The 19365-nt window shown below is 35.9% G+C and overlaps 1 protein-coding gene across 1 annotated transcript; it reads left to right on the forward strand.

Moving 5' to 3' along the window:
• Positions 1-4822: 4822 nt before the first annotated feature.
• On the forward strand, positions 4823-5476 carry LOC138881509 (secreted RxLR effector protein 161-like). The gene has a single exon (XM_070161740.1). The coding sequence runs from the start codon at positions 4823-4825 to the stop codon at positions 5474-5476; it is 654 nt and encodes a 217-aa protein (XP_070017841.1).
• The last annotated feature ends 13889 nt before the right edge of the window (positions 5477-19365 follow it).

The following is a 19365-nucleotide window of genomic DNA, read 5'->3' on the forward strand; positions in this document are numbered from 1 at the left end:
AAAAAATGGCAATTTTTTTAGCATAATGAATGCTTATGTGCCTTTTGACAATGGAAGGAATAAAGTAAAGTCCTTTTATTTCTATCTTGTTTCTATCTGAACGATGAATCTGTTCTGTCATTTAAAAGTTAAATACGTACTTCAAATGCAAGTACCATAATGAATAGGAGACGTCTTCTTCAAAAGCATTGTCAACATAAAAGTGCCCTCTCTTATAAAACCCTCACGATAAAAGGGTTGATTTCGGAAGAACTTGTGCCCGAAATCCAAATGCTTTTGGGGGAAACTACACCCAAGGCTTTACATAATCATACACAAACATTAAAACTTGCGTAAAACACTTAAGCAAGAAAGAATGCAAAGATTAAAACTTGAATAAATGTTCAGACAAAAGTACGTAGAAAGACTCATGCAATACTTGAGCAAAAGATGTTTTTATTCACAATAAATGTGCCAAAATGGCACAGGTACAAATTTGGGAAGAGAAAGGAAAAGCTAATCTGTTGCATCTCCAGAACCCGGAGGAAGAGAAGCGTACACTCCCACAGGGGAAGTGGGTAGATCCACCGATGTCTCAACATCTTTGCCCTCATCAATTTAGCCTTCAACATCTGCGCCCTCTGGTTCCTCTTCAGTTCTTGAGGTTTTAGAATCAGAACCAGAAGAACCAAAAGCATCAAACCCTGCCGAGAGACCACTTTTAGCAACTATCTCTAGCTCACGGGCTTTAACGATTTCGACATCAAAGTCAATGATGCCCGCTTTAGCCTCTTCCAAGATTTTTCTCCTCATGTTGTACATAACATAAGTTTTTTCAACAATGAAGGAAGCCGCTCGACGCTTGAGTTTTTCTTTAAGTTGGTCAACCTCAGCAGAAAGGTTTTCCCTAGTAGATCTAATGAACTTGAGGCTAACGTCGAGTTCGCGGACAGTATAGATGAAAACTCTATTATGCTCAATGATCTTCTTATACTTCTTCTCCAATTGGGCATATTTCAGCCTCACATCAGGAAGCTCTTCAGTTTAGATTTAAGGATTGCCTTCAAGTTGGTCAATCTCTCAGCAGAGGCAGCCTCGCAATCGGATGCAGCAAGAACGACACTATGGACTTCAGCCCATTTGGCCTTGGCCTTTTCAAATTGAACCCTCAGCGGGACAATATCTTGGCTAAGGGTTTACACTTCTTGCTAGCTTTCTGCAATGAGCCTCCAACACAATGGCCTCAACAACTTTGGCTTCCAGTTCAGAGACGCGAGTAGTAGGTTGGTCCCGCTCGGCCAAAAGTTGACCCCGCCCGGAGGTAAGTTCATCTTTTTCTGAATCTACCTCTAGAGTCCCTCGGAAGCAAGCAAATAGGCCTTCAAAACAGAAAGACAAACTCAAGATATTTATCAATCAAAGACAGGAGAAATGATAAAGGAAATAAAGAGTGTACCGCTGTAGCGTTGTGCATGGCATTGTTCAACAAGCACTCTCCTGAGAGAGCATGTATCTTTTCCCAATCTTTTTCTGAAGCCAAAAGTTTCAGATAGTTTGCAAGTTCTACCGTCCAAAACAGCAAATTGAATCTCCTAGAGACCGAGAGAGTAACGCTCCTCCTCTGTTGCGGATCTTCTGAAGGGGTTGCATAATTTTACTCTAATTTCCCATGAATTGGGGATTGGAGGAGAGAAACATCCTCTTCTCAGATAGATACGAAATATGGAGATGATGTAGCAGTTGCTGGAGGAAGAGTTGGTGAAGAAGGGGATGAAACTGATGGCGTCAAAGGGTGAGAAGCAATTGCGGAAGGCGCAGTGCTAGTTGTTGGTTGCTCATCAACCTAAGACTGTAAGGACCCGATACTCAGACCCACAATACCGGGCACAACGATTGGGATTCGAAAATAGGAGTTGGTATTTTCCACTATTTCAAACTCCCCCTAGAGCGCCGAGGCATCGTCCTCGGTTGGTGTAACTAACTTAACGGATTGAACAGTCTGTTGAGTTGAGGAAGGTCGTCGTCTTCTATGTAAAGAAGCTCCCTCCTCAATAGCTTCTCCATCAATGCCAATCATCATGGTATCATGGCCGGCCCGGGCGGATAGCTCGTTACCACGACTTCTGGGGACGACTTAGGGGTGGAATTCTTTGCCCTCTTATTCTTTCCCCTGGCCGCGGAGGGACACCTTCTTTTTGGTTGCTTGTTCTCTGTCTATGGACTCCAAGAAGAAGCACTTGCACCAGCAGCAGGCCTGGAGATGCCTATTTGTGAAAAAGCTTTCAGCATCAGCCTCACCACATTAGTAGGATCAGCCAAAATGTCCTCTTTGGGGACGACAACTAAGCCTTAGGGTAGACCTATATTCAACAAGAGAGAAGAATCAGATAGATTTCTCATAAGAAAAGGTAAGGATGAGATGAGTTCACTTACCATGATTTTTGGCCTTCCACCCATATTTCAAAGGCAGCTCTTTCCACGAGCGGGTTTCGGGAGTAGTAACGTCCAAAATTTTCTGAACCCATTGGTCCAAGCTCTTAACCCTAGGGGGAATCCACCGAATCGGTGAGGCAGGTAAAGGAAGAAAATTTAATAATGACGAGGAATGATCTTTAATAAAAGTAGAAGCAAATTGTATACTTACGAGTGCGGTTCCACAATTCCAGGAATGAAGGAGCCGAGGCCGGGATATGATTTGAATTTTCATTATCCTTCTGTGAAACTTTTAAAAAATAATAAAGATATTGGTTTTGGAAATTTATATAAACTTGAGCGACACCTCACATTTGAATGCAATGTTTTAACCTTGCATGACAAAGAAATTGTCACTAAGCGATGTATTATCAATGAGAAATCATCAAGTCTTTGGCATAAGAGATTGGGACACATCTCTATCAAAAGAGTCCAAAGGTTGGTTAATGATGGAGTTCTAAAAATTCTTGATTTTTCTAACTTTGGGACTTGTGTGGACTACATAAAGGGTAAGCAGACCAACAAATCAACTAAAGAGGCCAAAATGAGTTCTTAATTGCTTGAGATCATATATACAAACATCTATGAACCTTTTCCTACCCCTAGCTTGAATGGTGAGAGATATTTTATCTTATTTATTGATGACTATTCATGATATATATATATTATCTAATTAACAAATTAGATATACAAACATTTATGAACCTTTTCCTACCCCTAGCTTGAATGGTGAGAGATATTTTATCTTATTTATTGATGACTATTCATGATATATATATATTATCTAATTAACAAATTAGAAGCACTTGATGCTTTTAAAGTTTACAAAACAAAAGTAGAGAAAAATATTGGTGCTCAGATCAAAATTGAAAGATCTGATAGGAGCGGAGAATATTATGGTAGGTACACAGATAAGGGACAAGTTAAGGGTCCATTTGCTGAGTTCCCTAAAAGTGAATGTATAATTGCCCAATATACCATGCCAGGAACACCACAACAAAATGGTGTGGCAGAAAGAAGGACCGGACATTAATGGACATGGTAGAAAGAATGATTAGCAGATCAAGTTTACCTTTATCCTTATGGAGTGAAGCCTTAAAACTCGTCGTATATATTTTATAGGGTTCCATCCAAGGTTGTCCCCAAGAAACCCTTTGAGTTATAGAAAGGATGTAAATCTATTTTAAATAATTTACACGTTTGGGGATGTCCAATTGAAGTGAGGGTTTATAACCCACGACTAAAGAAGTTGGATGAAAGGACAATAAGCAGTTAGTTATAGGCTATGCAGTTAATTCTAAGGGATTTAGGTTTTATTGTCCTTCTCATTCTCCTAAAATTGTTGAGGCTAGAAATGTTAAATTTCTTGAGGAACATGAAGAAAGTGGGAGTGGTTTGACTCAAAAGGCGTAATTGGAAGAAATAAGGGAACCACCTATGGTACCTTTATATATTCGGAACTTCAATGTTGCTTAGAAAAATTCTCATAGATTATCTGAATAAGAACAAGTTCAATATCCACCACCACTTGAGGGGCCATATGAAGATCAACCTGCTTTACCTGAACCCACTGAAGAAGTGTTTGAAATAGTGGGAGTAAGAAAATCCTCAAGAGTTCAAAAGCTAGCAATTTCAAGTCACTATGTTGTATATATCCAAGAGTCTGATTATGATATTGGACTAAAAGATGATCCATGATCGTTTTCACAAGCCATGAGTGGAGAAAACTCCAAACTTTGGTATGATGCCATAAAAGAAGAGTTAGAATCTATGGCTAAAAATAAAGTCTGGGATCTCGTTGAATTACCAAAGGAAGCCTCTACTATAGGTTCCAAATGGGTCTTTAAAATTAAAAGAGACTCATCTGGTAATATTGAATGATATAACGTCTAACTTCTAGCCAAAGGTTTTACTCAAAGGGAAGACATTGACTACCATGAAACCTTCTCTCCAGTATCAAAGAAGGATTCATTAAGAATAATCATGGCATTAGTAGCTCATTCCGATTTAGAGTTACATCAAATGTATGTGAAAACAACTTTCTTGAATAGAGATCTTGAAGAGGAGGTATACATGTGTCAACCTAAAGGATTTTGTGATAAGGACAAAACTCACCTTGTTTGCAAGTTGAATAAATTCATTTATGGGCTAAAGCAGGCTTCCCGTCAATGGTATATTAAATTTCATACTATTGTTTCTTCATTTGGATTTATGGAGAACATCATTGATCAGTGTATATACCTTAAGATAAGTGGGAGCAAATATATTTTTCTAGTCTTATTTGCGGATGACATTTTGCTTGCAAGTAGTGATATGGGATTATTTTACGAGACTAAAAAAATTCCTTATCCAGAATTTTGAGATGAAGGATATGGGTGAAGCCTCTTATATCATTGGCATAGAGATACACATAGAAAGATCCCAAAGATTACTTGGACTGTCTCAACAGACCTACGTTGAAAGAATTTTCGAAATATTCGGAATGAAAAAATGTTCACCTATAGCAGCACCTATAATTAAAGGTGACAAATTATCTTTGAAACAATGTCCACAAAATGCGTTGGAAAAGGCAAAAATAAAAGACATCCCATATGCTTCACTTGTTGGGAGCCTTATGTATGCACAGGTCAGTACTAGACCTGATATTGCTTTTGCAGTAGGAATGCTTGGCAGATATCAAAGTAACCCTGGTCTTGACCATTGGAAAGCTGGTAAAAAGGTTTTTGAGATATTTTCTAGGAACAAGGATTATAATCTCACATACAAATACTCTGACTCATTGAAGGTGATTGAATATTCTGACTCTGATTTGGGTGGATGCAAAGACACTGGTAAATCTACTTCAGGATACAATCTCCTTCTTGCTAGAGGTGTTGTGTCTTGGAGAAGTGTCAAGCAAACCATTGTTGCAACATCCACAATGGAAGCTGAATTTATAGCATGCTATGAAGCTACATCACAGGCTTTATGGTTGAAAAACTTTATTTCCGGCCTAGGATTGTCGATTCCATTTCAAGGTCATTGAGAATCTTATGTGAAAATTAAGCTATAGTGTTCTTTTCTAAGAATAATAAAAGTAACAGCCGAAACAAGCACACCGACATAAATTACTTGATGGTTAGAGACTATGTGAAGAAGCAAGATGCGATTACTACTTTGATTGATTGTTGATCTTATAACTAAAGGTCTGTTGGCTAATATTTTCAAGGATTATGTAACCTATATAGGTCTTAGTAGCTCAATTTAGCCTTGCTTTATCCTCTAACAGTTTGTTTAGACATTATGTTTATTTTGATATACATGACAGTGCACACTTGATTTTTTTCATGTATTATTTTGTGATCATTGGATCAGTAAAGTTGGACTCTGAGTGACTTATTTTAAGTTCATTCATAAAGTTGTTGACACTTTGTTGGAACATATTGTACATTATAATACATGGAAGGAATTGTTTGTTTAAGAGCATGACCATCGTAATTCATGTAATGATATGTTCTAGTTAAAGTGATTGTTACATAACTTTTAGTTGAGTGATAAAGTCTATGGTCGTATAATATGTTTATCTCTCATAAAGGATTATCTGATTTTAACATGTGGGCCAAGTGGGGGAATGTTAGAAATTTACCGTCTCTTCTAGAGACCTCTAGTATAGCCCACATATAAGGTAATAAATTATTTATCTTGTCTTCCAAAGGAAATAATATATCAGATATTATTATGCATATATAGTAGTTTCTTTAATGGAAAGAAATATTTTTTTATTAAGAGTTCCTAGGGCAATCATAATTTATGGAGAAATACCTAGGGCTAAAGTATTTGCATAAGAGTCTATAGCCTACCTATAAATACGCTCGTGACTCTATCAATCTAGCATCCTATGATAAGAACAAGCTTGAAGACTCCTAGGTTTCTATCAAGGTTCTTCCAAGACGACTTTACGATACTTGAACAATTATGGCTGAAGATACGTTTCTTGTTTAATTTTCGCTGCAACGGCTCTACGTATGTACTCCCTCTGTTCCAGTTTATGTGAACATATTTCCTTTTTGGTCCGTTCCAAAAAGAATGACCCCTTTCTAAATTTGGTAATAATTTAGCTTAAACTTACTATTATACCATTAATGAGAAGCTTTTATAACCACACAAATACTCTGAGCCCCTTTTTGACTTGTTTAGGACCACAAATTTTAAAAGTATTCATTTTTTCTTAAATTCCGTGCCCAATCAAATAGGTTGACATAAATTAGAACGGAGGGAGTAATAAATTTCAACATTTATTGCTTCCTATTGAGAAAATTCTTCCTCATGCATGCCAAATGTATGAGTGGTCTATGCCCCTGGAGTTGTATTTATCACATAATGAGTTGTATTTATCACATAATAAGTTCAGTCTGCCTTCTTGCGTTCGCGTGATCGATGTCTATATGATTGTGACAATGAGGATTCTTTATGAGCTAAATGGTGGGAAACGGGAAATGATTTCATCTTGCTCCAGTAATTTAGTGTCTGCTGATGAGAATGGAGCTGGAGAATGCAGTTTCAGTTGCAATGGAATAGGTGTTGTTGCTGAGGACGACTTTGCTTCATGTGATTGTGTCTATATTGATTGTGACAATAAGGATCCTAACGATAGTGCATCGGATGTGAATAAATCTGGTTTTGATATTGTGGAACTCTTGGAAATTCTTGAAGCAAAATACAATGAGCTCAGTTGTACATATGGTAATTACAGGGCACTACTGTGATTTATGGAATACGTGTTAATAGATGGAGTTATAAGTAAGTTGCACTACTTGTTGATTTTTTGAATTATACGTTGATAGAATATATGAGTCCACCAAACTATGTAAAGACCATGTTCTCTATAGGTTTCCACTGGTAGTTCTAATGAAACAGTAAGTAAATGGGACAGGAAACTTTTAGGTGGAAAAATCTCTGCTCAAGGGGATAAAAAACCACGACTTACACTGGTAGGATTTCAACTTCACTATGAGCAACTTTTAGATTACAACCTATGCAATCTAAGAATTAAACTCTTAATTTCTCACTAACTTGTAATACACCTATTACAAGCCATTTTGCAATATACATATTACAAAGACTTTCAACTCATGATTAACTCTAGTCATAATACAAACACTGAAGATTTATGGTTTTACAAGGGGTTCCTAATTAAAGCTTCTAGATAAGCAAAGTAGGAATTACAATGAAGAACTAATACAAAGTTACAACTCAACTAAGGACATACAAGATACTTGTTGTAGGAACTGGTCCGTAGTAGTGTTGTACTTTGTTCTCGATTGCACTTGAGAATTGAATGCTCAACTGAAGAACAGTTGAAGTGCTTGAATGAATTCTCAAGTGTTCAAGTGATATTTTGTTGTAATGCTCTTTGTTAATACAACTTGGATGATAACACTTGAATGATGTAATCACTTGGTTGGCCAAATGAGAGAGACTGCAGTATTGTACTACACTGTTTGCTTGTACAGTGCAGGCAGTCACTTTCCAGCTGTAGACAGTTGACTTCGTATTGCTTTCAGGGAATCACAAGGGGATCAGGTCCCTGTGTTGATTCTTTATCTTCTGAAGTCATGGCAACTCACATTAGCTGGAGTCCGTTGATTTGAGTTGTGTACCAAGTGTGTCAAGTTCCTTATCTGGTTATTTGATAGTAAGTTTGTTAGATCATCAACACATAAAGCTAAGGTACTGTAAACCCATCAATTTTCCCCTTTTTGATGATGACAAACTTAAAAATTGATAACACATATTTAGAGCAAAATAAATCAGATGAAGTAACAGGAACTTCACAAGTTCCCCCTGACTTTATGCTTCCCCCTTAATCAGATCCTTGTTTCAATTATACTTGCCCCTTTTGGCATCAATTAAAATACACAAACAAGCAATCAGCATAAAGAAGTCTAGCCTAGCTAACTCATGCCACATATGTGCACACAACATGATAGAGAAGAGAAGCAGAGAAACATAAGTATTAAACAACAAAAGAGGATAGTTTTGATAAATCATAAGCCTTTGCTATTACAGCAAAGGCAAATTTGGACTGTTATCATCAGGAGCAGTACAAGGAAATTCCATCCACACCACAAAAGAAAAACAAAAACAACTGCCATAGAGTCATCAAAAAACAAAAGAGATAATCCAGAAACTAGTCATTGAAGGGTTAGCCTAGGGGACACTAGAAGGAGAGGGTTTAGAAGATACATCAAGAGTGTTGAGAACAAGATCAATTTGGGCATTGGCCGGCGTTTGCTCTGCGAGCAGTTTCTCCTTCAGGTTCTCCACTTGTTGCCTGAGATCAGCATTTTCTTTGGTCAGACGAGCGACCTCTTCTTTTGACCCCGGTGCCCCTTGAGCCTGCTAATTCTCCATAATGGCATTCCTTGCCTTCAACTTCCTAATCTCCTCAGTAGCACTATTCTGGGTATTGTTAAGCTGAGAGATTGTTGAAGTGCTTCCTATCCCTCCACCTTTTTCAACACATTCACATTCCTCTAAAGTAGTTTGAGAGAAGGTCTGCTTCTTGGTCCCTATCTTGGGTTGTCCTAAAGTCACATCAAGGAACTTGAAGACATGCGTGAGAAGAAATCCATAAGGAAGACCATGGTTTCTATCTTTGAAAATTGCCACCTTTTGCCTTTGCTCAATCATTATGGCTAGCAGATTTACAGATCAGAACCCATCCAGTGCTTCTATCAAATACAGATCAGATTTGGAAGTGATGGGCCTCCTCTCAGCACGGGGTAGAAGGACCTTATTTACCAACCCAAACAGGAGTTGATAAATAGGAAGCAGAGCTTTCTTATGCACCAACCCCCTCGTTGGACTGCGCCTTCCTTTACAATAGCATTACTAAAATTTGAGCCACACACATTCTTGACAAAGGACATACCATCAGCAGGGACCTTAAGTGTGTCTCCAAGCAGAGCAGCATCTAAAACAATATCAATTCCATTGACCAAAGCACAGATATGGTCAGTTTCAACAGTAAAGAGGTCTGGATAGAAACTTTGGACCTCATCTTCATAGACCTTGGGCACATCCACTTTGTACAAATGTCCCCACTGTTGAAATTCGACCATGTCTAGTGTAGACATGTGACTTATTACCCTCCCCAAGATTTTTTATATTTTAGCACATAAATATTTAATTTAGGCCTAATATCGCTATTTCAACTAATTTTGACTCTATTACTTTATTTTATTACAAGAAAATAAAAATTACAAAAAACATAATTTCATTAATGTCTTGTAGTCATTTTTAATCTTGAAAAGTACCAAAAATAGTTTTGTTTTAACGGTCAGTCTTATTTTAACAATTGTTTTACTTAAGTAGGACTAATTAATAAATGAGGTCGTATTTTAGTCTCGTTCGCGGAGAAAGAATGAAACTTGGGCTCGAGCAACCCATTTTTAGGCCTAATTTTTGGACCTAACCCATAATCCCTAGGCGCATACCCCTTAACCTAAAAAAAAAACCCTATAAAGCAAACAAGACTCTAGACCTAGATCCCTACACACACAAGTCCGCAATTCCATCCAGAGCTGACAAACCTAAACCCCTAAGAAAAGAGCTGAAAATACAGAAAAATACAAAAAAAGAGATAGACCTAAGACTAAGGAGAAGACCAGCCGTTTTCTGAATGGGGAATACACAGTAGACCATTAGATCATCTTCTCCATTAGATCTAACACCTAAACAGACATATACGCACAAAGCTAAGATCCACCATTTTTTCCAAAATCTTCCCATCGTCCTGCTTCTTCTTCAGAGAATCAAATACACGACCTCCCCCATCGTTCTTCACCATCTTAAGCATCTTCAAACCTTGAAAACCCAAAATAAAACACACCCATATAAACGTACACATACACAAAATATGCCAGAAATCAGCAACACACCAGACTTTCAAGCTTCTTAGCTGTCATTGCTGGAAACCGCCCAGCTCTCACCCTTTCCATGGATGTCGCTTCCGGAGGTGATGACCGGAGGACGGCCATGACTGTCACTCCTGTTCTTAACCATTGTTCATGTCATTTCTTTCCCCTCTACTGTCATTATTTCGCCGGATTCACACCATTGACGGCGAATGAACAGAAAACCGGCGATAGTCATCAAAACTGTCGAATCTATTTTTGCCAAGTTGTATCAAAAATAACATGTTGATGTTGTCTGAGGTAGTGGTTTGAGGGTGAAGTTACGAGGTTTCCGTCGTTGTTCTTGATCCGGTCAGTTGGTTCAAGCTTCCTTTTTTCTATTTGATCATGCAATTTTGTTTTATTAAATTTTACGGGATTTTGTTTGATCATGCGGCAGTTAGTTGGTTCAAGTTATGAATGATGTTGATTATTTTTGTTTGCATCATTGTTGGTCTAAATTTATTTTAAGTAATTTATTAGTTTGTGTTTTCTGGCTCAAAATTATTGTTTAATACCAAGCAAGTTAGTAAATTGTTTAGGCTAAGTTTGTCATGAATTGCTTGAATGGCCTTAGGGATTGGATATAATATGTAAAAAAAAATTAGACTCTTAATATTTTTATCACTTATATTTCGTCATATTTGTAGAAGATGTTTTAGGCGCGTTTTAAAATTGTTATCGTGATTATGTACACGTTCGCAGGACATAATTATGATTTTTCTACAAATAAATCGAGGTGTGCCATCCAATCACATAGTCTATGGCCCTCTCATAAATAAAAAATTAGTATAGAAAATGCCTTGAACTTTCGTAGTTTACTTTAGGCGCGTTAATTGAATAATTGTCATGGCTACGGGTACGGTTCCCGTGACGTAGTTGTGATGCTTAATTTCTAAAAATTTGTGGGTACATTTCATGCGGCCCGGTTCTAATTTCCATCAAGATTAAATAGAACGCGTCGTGAATCACGGGTGCATTTCATGTAGCGTGGCTTGCGATATATTTTAAATAACCTTGAATTAATTCTTTAAATAAGAAAAAACGGTTTTCAAAAGTTAAAAGGCACATAGATTTAAAAGTGTTTAAAATCAGATAATTAGACCAAGAATAATAGTTGAGCGACCGTGCTAGAACCAAGGAACCTGGAATTGCCTAACACCTTCTTCTGGGTTAACAGAATTCCTTACCCGGATTTATGTGTTCGCGGACTATAAAACAGAGTCAATCTTTCCTCGATTCGGGATTTGAACCGGTGACTTGGGATACCTTAAATTATCCCAAGTGGCGACTCTGATTTTAATTTAAATAATCTTCTTTTGATTGTCACTTAAATTGGAAAAACTCCTTTATACCCTTTTGGAGGTAGAAAAAGGAGGTGTGACAACTCTGGCGATTCTTCTGGGGAAAAGAACCCACAACTTCTGGTTCAGGGTTCAGAATTCGAGCTTAGAATATCTGTTATAATTGGCTTTATTTATTATCTGATTTTTTTCATGTTTGAACATAATGTGTTAAATGTTGCTTTTTACCGCTTTGATATTATTCGGACTATATATAAATTGTTACGAAACTCTCATCTCTCTGAGTCTTCTAAATCATCTGGGAAGTGTGCACTTCGTGTGACTTCTGTTAGAGTCATATTCCAATTTTAGAATGAGGTTCGGATAAGTTGCAAAGTCGATGAAGCTTATATATTCCCGGTACGCTGCCTCCCCCCCCCTCGACTCAAGTTGTCCGCTCGGGTAAGCCAGGTCTAGAACAAAAAAATCAAGGTTTTTAAATCTAGAATAACATAGCCTCATGTCGGATCCCTAGTAGGAATGCTTGTTTGCATCACGTGCATCTGACTTTGGGGACTCAACACAGGGGTTGAGTCCGTCTAGGACAGGTGTACCCAAAATAGCAGACTATCTTGATGCATCTTATGTGCTACATATTGCATTTCTTCAAAGGTAAAAGGGTCATTTGGCAGACCAATGATAGCTCCGGGCAAACGAAAAAAAAAAAGGTGAAGTGTGAAAATGAAGCAAGTAGGGCCCAGTATAACTTTCTTTGACACTTTTTCAAGAATAAAAAAACAAAAAAATGAAAGTGAAAAAATCCAAAAAAATTTGGCACTTTCCCCATCATTTTTTCAAAAAGAAAAAAAGAAAATCCAAAAAAGATTTTACATGTTTCATCATTTTTTCAAGAAAAGACAAAAAAATATATTTTCTCTAAGTTATTTGTTAATTTTATTTCTCGCTCGTATCCAATCTGCCCGAACTACGCATACATGATTCTCGTCTTTCGGGGAGTGATACGTAGGCAACCCACATAGGGTCCGATCTTCTTAATGAGTTTAGGTTCTTGGCTTCACGGGGTCTTAGCCAAATCTTGCATTTTTAGCCACAGAGGTTAATTTTAGAAAAATCGTCATAATCATGTCTTGCATGTGTCTGGTAGGGAATGTTATTGTCTCACATAGCGTTGGTTTGAGTTTTTTCATACAGGTGTGGATCTACTTACTGGAGTTTGAGCATGACAGACACCCCAGGACCATCCTCAGGATCGCTTATTCATAAGTTGCTAAAGAAGATTTTTATTTTTATTTTTTTATGCTTTGAGTCTGTTTTTCTTTTTATAACATCTTTTACCTTCTAGTTTTGTATGGTAATGTCGAGTTTTTTTATTATTATTGTACTTTCTATTTTACATTTGAAAAAGTGTGTAATAAATCAAAAATCTAAAAGAAAAAGAAAAAGAGATTTTGCGTTTTTGTATTTCTGTTAGATTTTTTCTTGAGAAAAATACATTTGTAGCCACTCGCTGCAAACTTATATCATCTGGTAGCCACAAAATTTAAAATACATCTAGTAGCCTAAAAGATATTAGAATGGTCAGCCCAAATTCCACCAACCACACCGCATATATTTTTTCTTTTCCACCATCTATCAGACATCCACACAAAAAAGCTCCACCATTGCCCTGCTACTATTGCACCGATGTCGCTACCGCCATGGCACCACTACCACCTCCATGCACTGCTGCCATCACACCATCTACCCATATCCCAAAAATAATAGATCATCAAAAAGCAGACTCACGCACCCCTGGATCAGCCTCATCCATCCCAATTCCACTATCAAACCTAAAGAATTAAGAACTAAAAGAGAGGAGAAAAAAGATTAAAAAGAAGAAAAAACATAAGGCAGTATAAACAGACAAATTGAATAGAAAGAAATAAGATCTAAAAAGAAAGAAAGATTGAGAGTATTTATGAGAGAAAAATTATACATTTTATATAAGGAAAATATATTAATTATTTACTTTATATACAATTGTAAATTCTATGTGCACTGCATATATACATTATATACTATTATATACTTTATATACAAAATAATATGAATATTGAATTTGTATAAAAAGTGTATATGTATTATATAAATGTAGATACACCTTTTATATAAATGTGCATACATAATATATACACATTATATACAATATTCATAACACTCAATGTACCCACTGTAATCTGAATTAAGTTAAAAAATGTATATGTATTATATCAGTGTATATACACCTTTTATATAAATGTTCATACATAATATATACACATTATATACAATATTCTCAACACTCAATTTAGCCAATGTAATCTTTTACGCCCAATTTTGTATAATACGTGTATAATAAATGTATCACTAGTGTAAAATGTATACACATTGATTATACACCATATTATACCATTATTATACAATGATTACACAATGTATAAATTAATGAGCACTGATGGTAATAGAGGACAGTGAACTTGGATGGAAATTTTTTTTTCTCCGGTCGTGGCTATTTTATTTTCTCCATTTTTCATCTTCTTGCAAAATCATCCAAAAAAATCATGTAATATTATATCTGAAAGTGGACAGAAAGCAAAGAAAGCAGCAACCACCGCTAGACTTTTGCGGGAACTTACTCAAGAAGGTAGATATTTTTGCATCTAAATAAAGGAGGAGGAGATCTTAAAGAAAAAAAGTGAAGTTTGAAAAAGATGTATGTTGGTGTTGCTATGGAAGAAGAAAAGAAAAAAGAAAAAAAAAGAGAGTGAAGAAGGGAAAATATAAAAATAGAGGGAAAGAAAGATGGAAGTCACTGGTATATTGAAGATAGGATAGGATAGATTTATTCTTGTTGTCTATTCTATTTCGGACTGTAAGATAGAATTATTCTTTTGCATATTCTACTAGTTGCCCACAACTCGTGACACCAGGTCTTGGCACACACATTAGTAGACTATTCTTTTGGGTACATTACTGATTATCACTTGTTTTACCTTCAAGTTTAGAAATTGTAGTACTTGTTTTGGTAAAGTAAAGTGACACTTATTTATATTTCCGCGTTGGCTTGCCTGACAATGGTGTTGGGCGCCATCATGATCTATAATGGAAATGGGTTATGACGGTTAGGCTCTGCACTTACCAATACACGGGGTCGGTTGTACCGATACTACACTCTGCACACGATGCAGATTTTGGAGTTCGTCCCAGCTGTGGATATTAGCGTGCCTGGATTAGACATTGACGGAGACTTGAGGTACGGTTGTTCAACGCCCGCAACTCCTGGAGTCACCATCCTCTTTCTTTTTAGCTGTATATTTTCATTCAAATAGCTTTCTACTTTTTTAAGACCCTTATATGTATTATTTTAGAAGCTCGTGCACTTGTGACACTAGGTTCAAGGAATTGTAATATACGTTTGGCTGGTTTAGCTTTTGCATTTATACTTAGAACATATATGTTATTTCAGTTCGTTATTAACGTTATCATCTAAAATGTTAAAAGAAGTAAATTATTCTAACTTTGGCTTGCCTAGCAAGTGAAATGTTAGGCGCCATCATGGTCCCGACGGTGGGAATTCGGAAACGTGATAAATAGGACATGTTTTGTCGATTCAGCTAGATTCTCTTAGAGGAATTTACATAAAATACAACCCTTTAAAGATTTATTTATACTTCCTACAACTGTTTAACTAAAATACTTTTAGTAAAATTTATTTTAAAATCTTATCTATTTAATTAAATTATGTACAACTTTTAATATCCTAAAATCTCTCTCTTGAAATTCTCTCTGACATAAAAGATATCTCTTTCTGGTTTTCTCTCACCTAAAAGATATTTCAGTATATCACAAGCGTCTATCCCCATTTCATCATCACATATATTTTATGTAGGTCAAAATGCATAAAAACATTGGTAGCATACTTTTGAAGTTGATCCACTGGCCTGAGTCAATGGTGGATGTGTCGAATTCGTTACACTCAGATACAGTGGGAGAAGTAAAATGGCAACCCCGAGTTGGACTTGCTGGGTCTGAAGCAACAAAGAAAGGGATGTTTAAAGCAGACATTGATTCTTCGGCCAAAGTCTTCAAATTGAATGTTTGCTTTGGATGCCTAGTTGGTGATGAAAGAGGTGCGTTACAAGAGCATTGTTTGATTGTCACTTAAATTGAAAAAATCTCCTTTATACCCTTCTGGAGGTAGAAAAAGGAGGTGTGACAACTCTGGCGATTCTTCTGGGGAAAAGAACCCACAACTTCTGGTTCAGGGTTCAGAATTCGAGCTTAGAATATCTGTTATAATTGGCTTTATTTATTATCTGGTTTTTTTTCATGTTTGAACATAATGTGCTAAATGTTGCTTTTTACCGCTTTGATATTGTTCGGACTATATATAAATTGTTACGAAACTCTCATCTCTCTGAGTCTTCTAAATCATCTGGGAAGTGTGCACTTCGTGTGACTTCTGTTAGAGTCATATTCCAATTTTAGAATGAGGTTCGGATAAGTTGCAAAGCTGATGAAGCTTATGTATTCCCGGTACGCTGCTTCCCCCCCCTCCCTCGACTCAAGCTGTCCGCTCGGGTAAGCTAGGTCTAGAACAAAAAAATCCAGGTTTTTAAATCTAGAATAACATAGCCTCATGTCGGATCCCTAGTAGGAATGCTTGTTTGCATCACGTGCATCTGACTTTGGGGACTCAACACAGGGGTTGGGTCCGTCTAGGACAGGTGTACCCAAAATAGCAGACCATCTTGATGCATCTTATGTGCTACATGTTGCATTTCTTCAAAGGTAAAAGGGTCATTTGACGGACCAATAACGAAAAAAAGAGAGGGTGAAGTGTGAAAATGAATCAAGTAGGGCCCAGTATAATTTTCTTTGACACTCTTTCAAGAATAAAAAAACAAAAAAATGAAAGTGAAAAAATCCAAAAAAATTTTGCACTTTCCCCATCATTTTTTCAAAAAATAAAAAATAAAAAAAGAAAATCCAAAAAAGATTTTACATGTTTCATCATTTTTTCAAGAAAAGACAAAAAAAATATATTTTCTCTAAGTTATTTGTTAATTTTATTTCTCGCTCGTATCCAATCTGCCCGAACTACGCATACCTGATTCTCGTCTTTCGGTGCGTGATACGTAGGCAACCCACATAGGGTCCGATCTTCTTAGTGAGTTTAGGTTCTTGGCTTCGCGGGGTCTTAGCCAAATCTTGCATTTTTAGCCACAGAGGTTAATTTTAGAAAAATCATTATAATCATGTCTTGCATGTGTCTGGTAGGGAATGTTATTGTCTCACATAGCGTTGGTTTGAGTTTTTTCATACAAGTGTGGATCTACTTACTGGAGTTTGAGCAATGACAGACACCACAGGACCATCCTCAGTATCGCTTATTCAGGAGTTGCTAAAGAAGATTTTTATTTTTATTTTTTAATGCTTTGAGTCTGTTTTTCTTTTTATAACATCTTTTATCTTCTAGTTTTGTATGGTAATGTCGAGTTTTTTATTATTATTGTACTTTCTATTTTACATTTGAAAAAGTGTGTAATAAATCAAAAATCCAAAAGAAAAAGAAAAAGATATTTTGCGTTTTTGTATTTCTGTTAGATTTTTTCTTGAGAAAAATACATTTGTAGCCACTCGCTGCAAACTTATATCATCTGGTAGACACAAAATTTCAAATACATCTAGTAGCCTAAAAGATATTAGAATGGTCAGCCCAAATTCCACCAACCACACCGCATATATTTTTTCTTTTCCACCATCTATCAGACATCCACACAAAAAAGCTCCACCATTGCCCTGCCACTATTGCACCGATGTCGCTACCGCCATGGCACCACTACCACCTCCATGCTCTGCTGCCACCACACCATCTACCCATATCCCAAAAATAATAAATCATCAAAAAGCAGACTCACGCACCCTTGGATCAGCCTCATCCATCCCAATTCCACTATCAAACCTAAAGAATTAAGAACTAAAAGAGAGGAGAAAAAAGATTGAAAAGAAGAAAAAACATAAGGCATTATAAACAGACAAATTGAATAGAAAGAAATAAGATCTAAAAAGAAAAAGAAAGAAAGATTGAGAGTATTTATGAGAGAAAAATTATACATTTTATATAAGGAAAATATATTAATTATTTACTTTATATACAATTGTAAATTCTATGTGCACTGCATATATACATTATATACTATTATATACTTTATATACAAAATTATATGAATATTGAATTTATATAAAAAGTGTATATGTATTATATAAGTGTAGATACATCTTTCATATAAATGTGCATACATAATATATACACATTATATACAATATTCATAACACTCAATGTACCTACTGTAATCTGAATTAAATTAAAAAATGTATATGTATTATATCAGTGTAGATACACCTTTTATATAAATGTTCATACATAATATATACACATTATATACAATATTCTCAACACTCAATTTAGCCAATGTAATCTTTTACGCCCAATTTTGCATAATACGTGTATAATAAATGTATCACTAGTGTAAAATGTATACACATTGATTATACACCATATTATACCATTATTATACACTGATTACACAATGTATAAATAAAGGAGCACTGATGGTAATGGAGGACAGTGAACTTGGCCGGAAATTTTTTTTTCTCCGGTCGTGGCTATTTTATTTTCTCCATTTTCCATCTTCTTGCAAAATCATCCAAAAAAATCATGTAATATTATATCTGAAAGTGGACAGAAAGCAAAGAAAGCGGCAACCACCGCTAGACTTTTGCGGGAACTTACTCAAGAAGGTAGATATTTTTGCATCTAAATAAAGGAGGAGGAGATCTCAAAGAAAAAAAGAGAAGTTTGAAAAAGATGTATGTTGGTGTTGCTATGGAAGAAGAATGCATTGGGCCTAAAGGCATTGGAAATAGTGGCTATAATTTGTCAATAGATTAAGCCTAAAAGCTATTTCGGGTCCATGGGAGAAAATATGGGCTAATTAAATTTTCAAGGGCTATAGAGGGTCATTTTCTCTTTTTTCTTTAGAATACTAGATGAGTATTTGGATTATAATGCAGCTTTTCTTTACATTGCATCTAAGAAATCAAATATTAGGAACACTTCATGATAATGGTATAGTTAAAATTTCGCTATGCAAAAGTACAAAGGCAAAGACAAAATTAGACATAAGAACTGGAGAAATGGCAAATATGGAAATCGACTGGTATCTCCAAGTCGTGAAAATGTTGCCTTCAATCTTTATCAGTTAAAATACATGTGGTATCTTGAAAATAACCCAATATGGGTGTGTTAGCCATGAATTTTATTAAAGAAAAGAGTCGCCTTCAATCTTCTCTTTAGCATTGCATGTAGCCAAGGCAATATGTTTTGCTATGTAAACTTTCAGTATCCTATGTTTAGATAAATATAAATAATTATCACTTCTGCTAACAATATTTAGATAAATATAAATAATTACCCATGACAGGTGAGTTTTGATGACTCTGCAAATCAAATTTTTAAGGGAAAATTTCACATAAGAACAACTGAGCTCGCTACTTTTCAATTTTATAGCTCACATTTCAATTTACAACCAACTAGCCCAAAAATAATAGGCTAAGATTCAACATTCAACTTCAATAGGTTCTCGAAAATA

The sequence above is a fragment of the Nicotiana sylvestris genome, chromosome 11, assembly GCF_000393655.2.
Source record: "Nicotiana sylvestris chromosome 11, ASM39365v2, whole genome shotgun sequence".
Taxonomy (NCBI): Eukaryota; Viridiplantae; Streptophyta; class Magnoliopsida; order Solanales; family Solanaceae; genus Nicotiana; species Nicotiana sylvestris.

Excerpts from the sequence above, each read along its gene's own strand:
- LOC138881509 (XM_070161740.1), top strand. The coding sequence starts at position 4,823 with ATGGGTGAAGCCTCTTATATCATTGGCATAGAGATACACATAGAAAGA.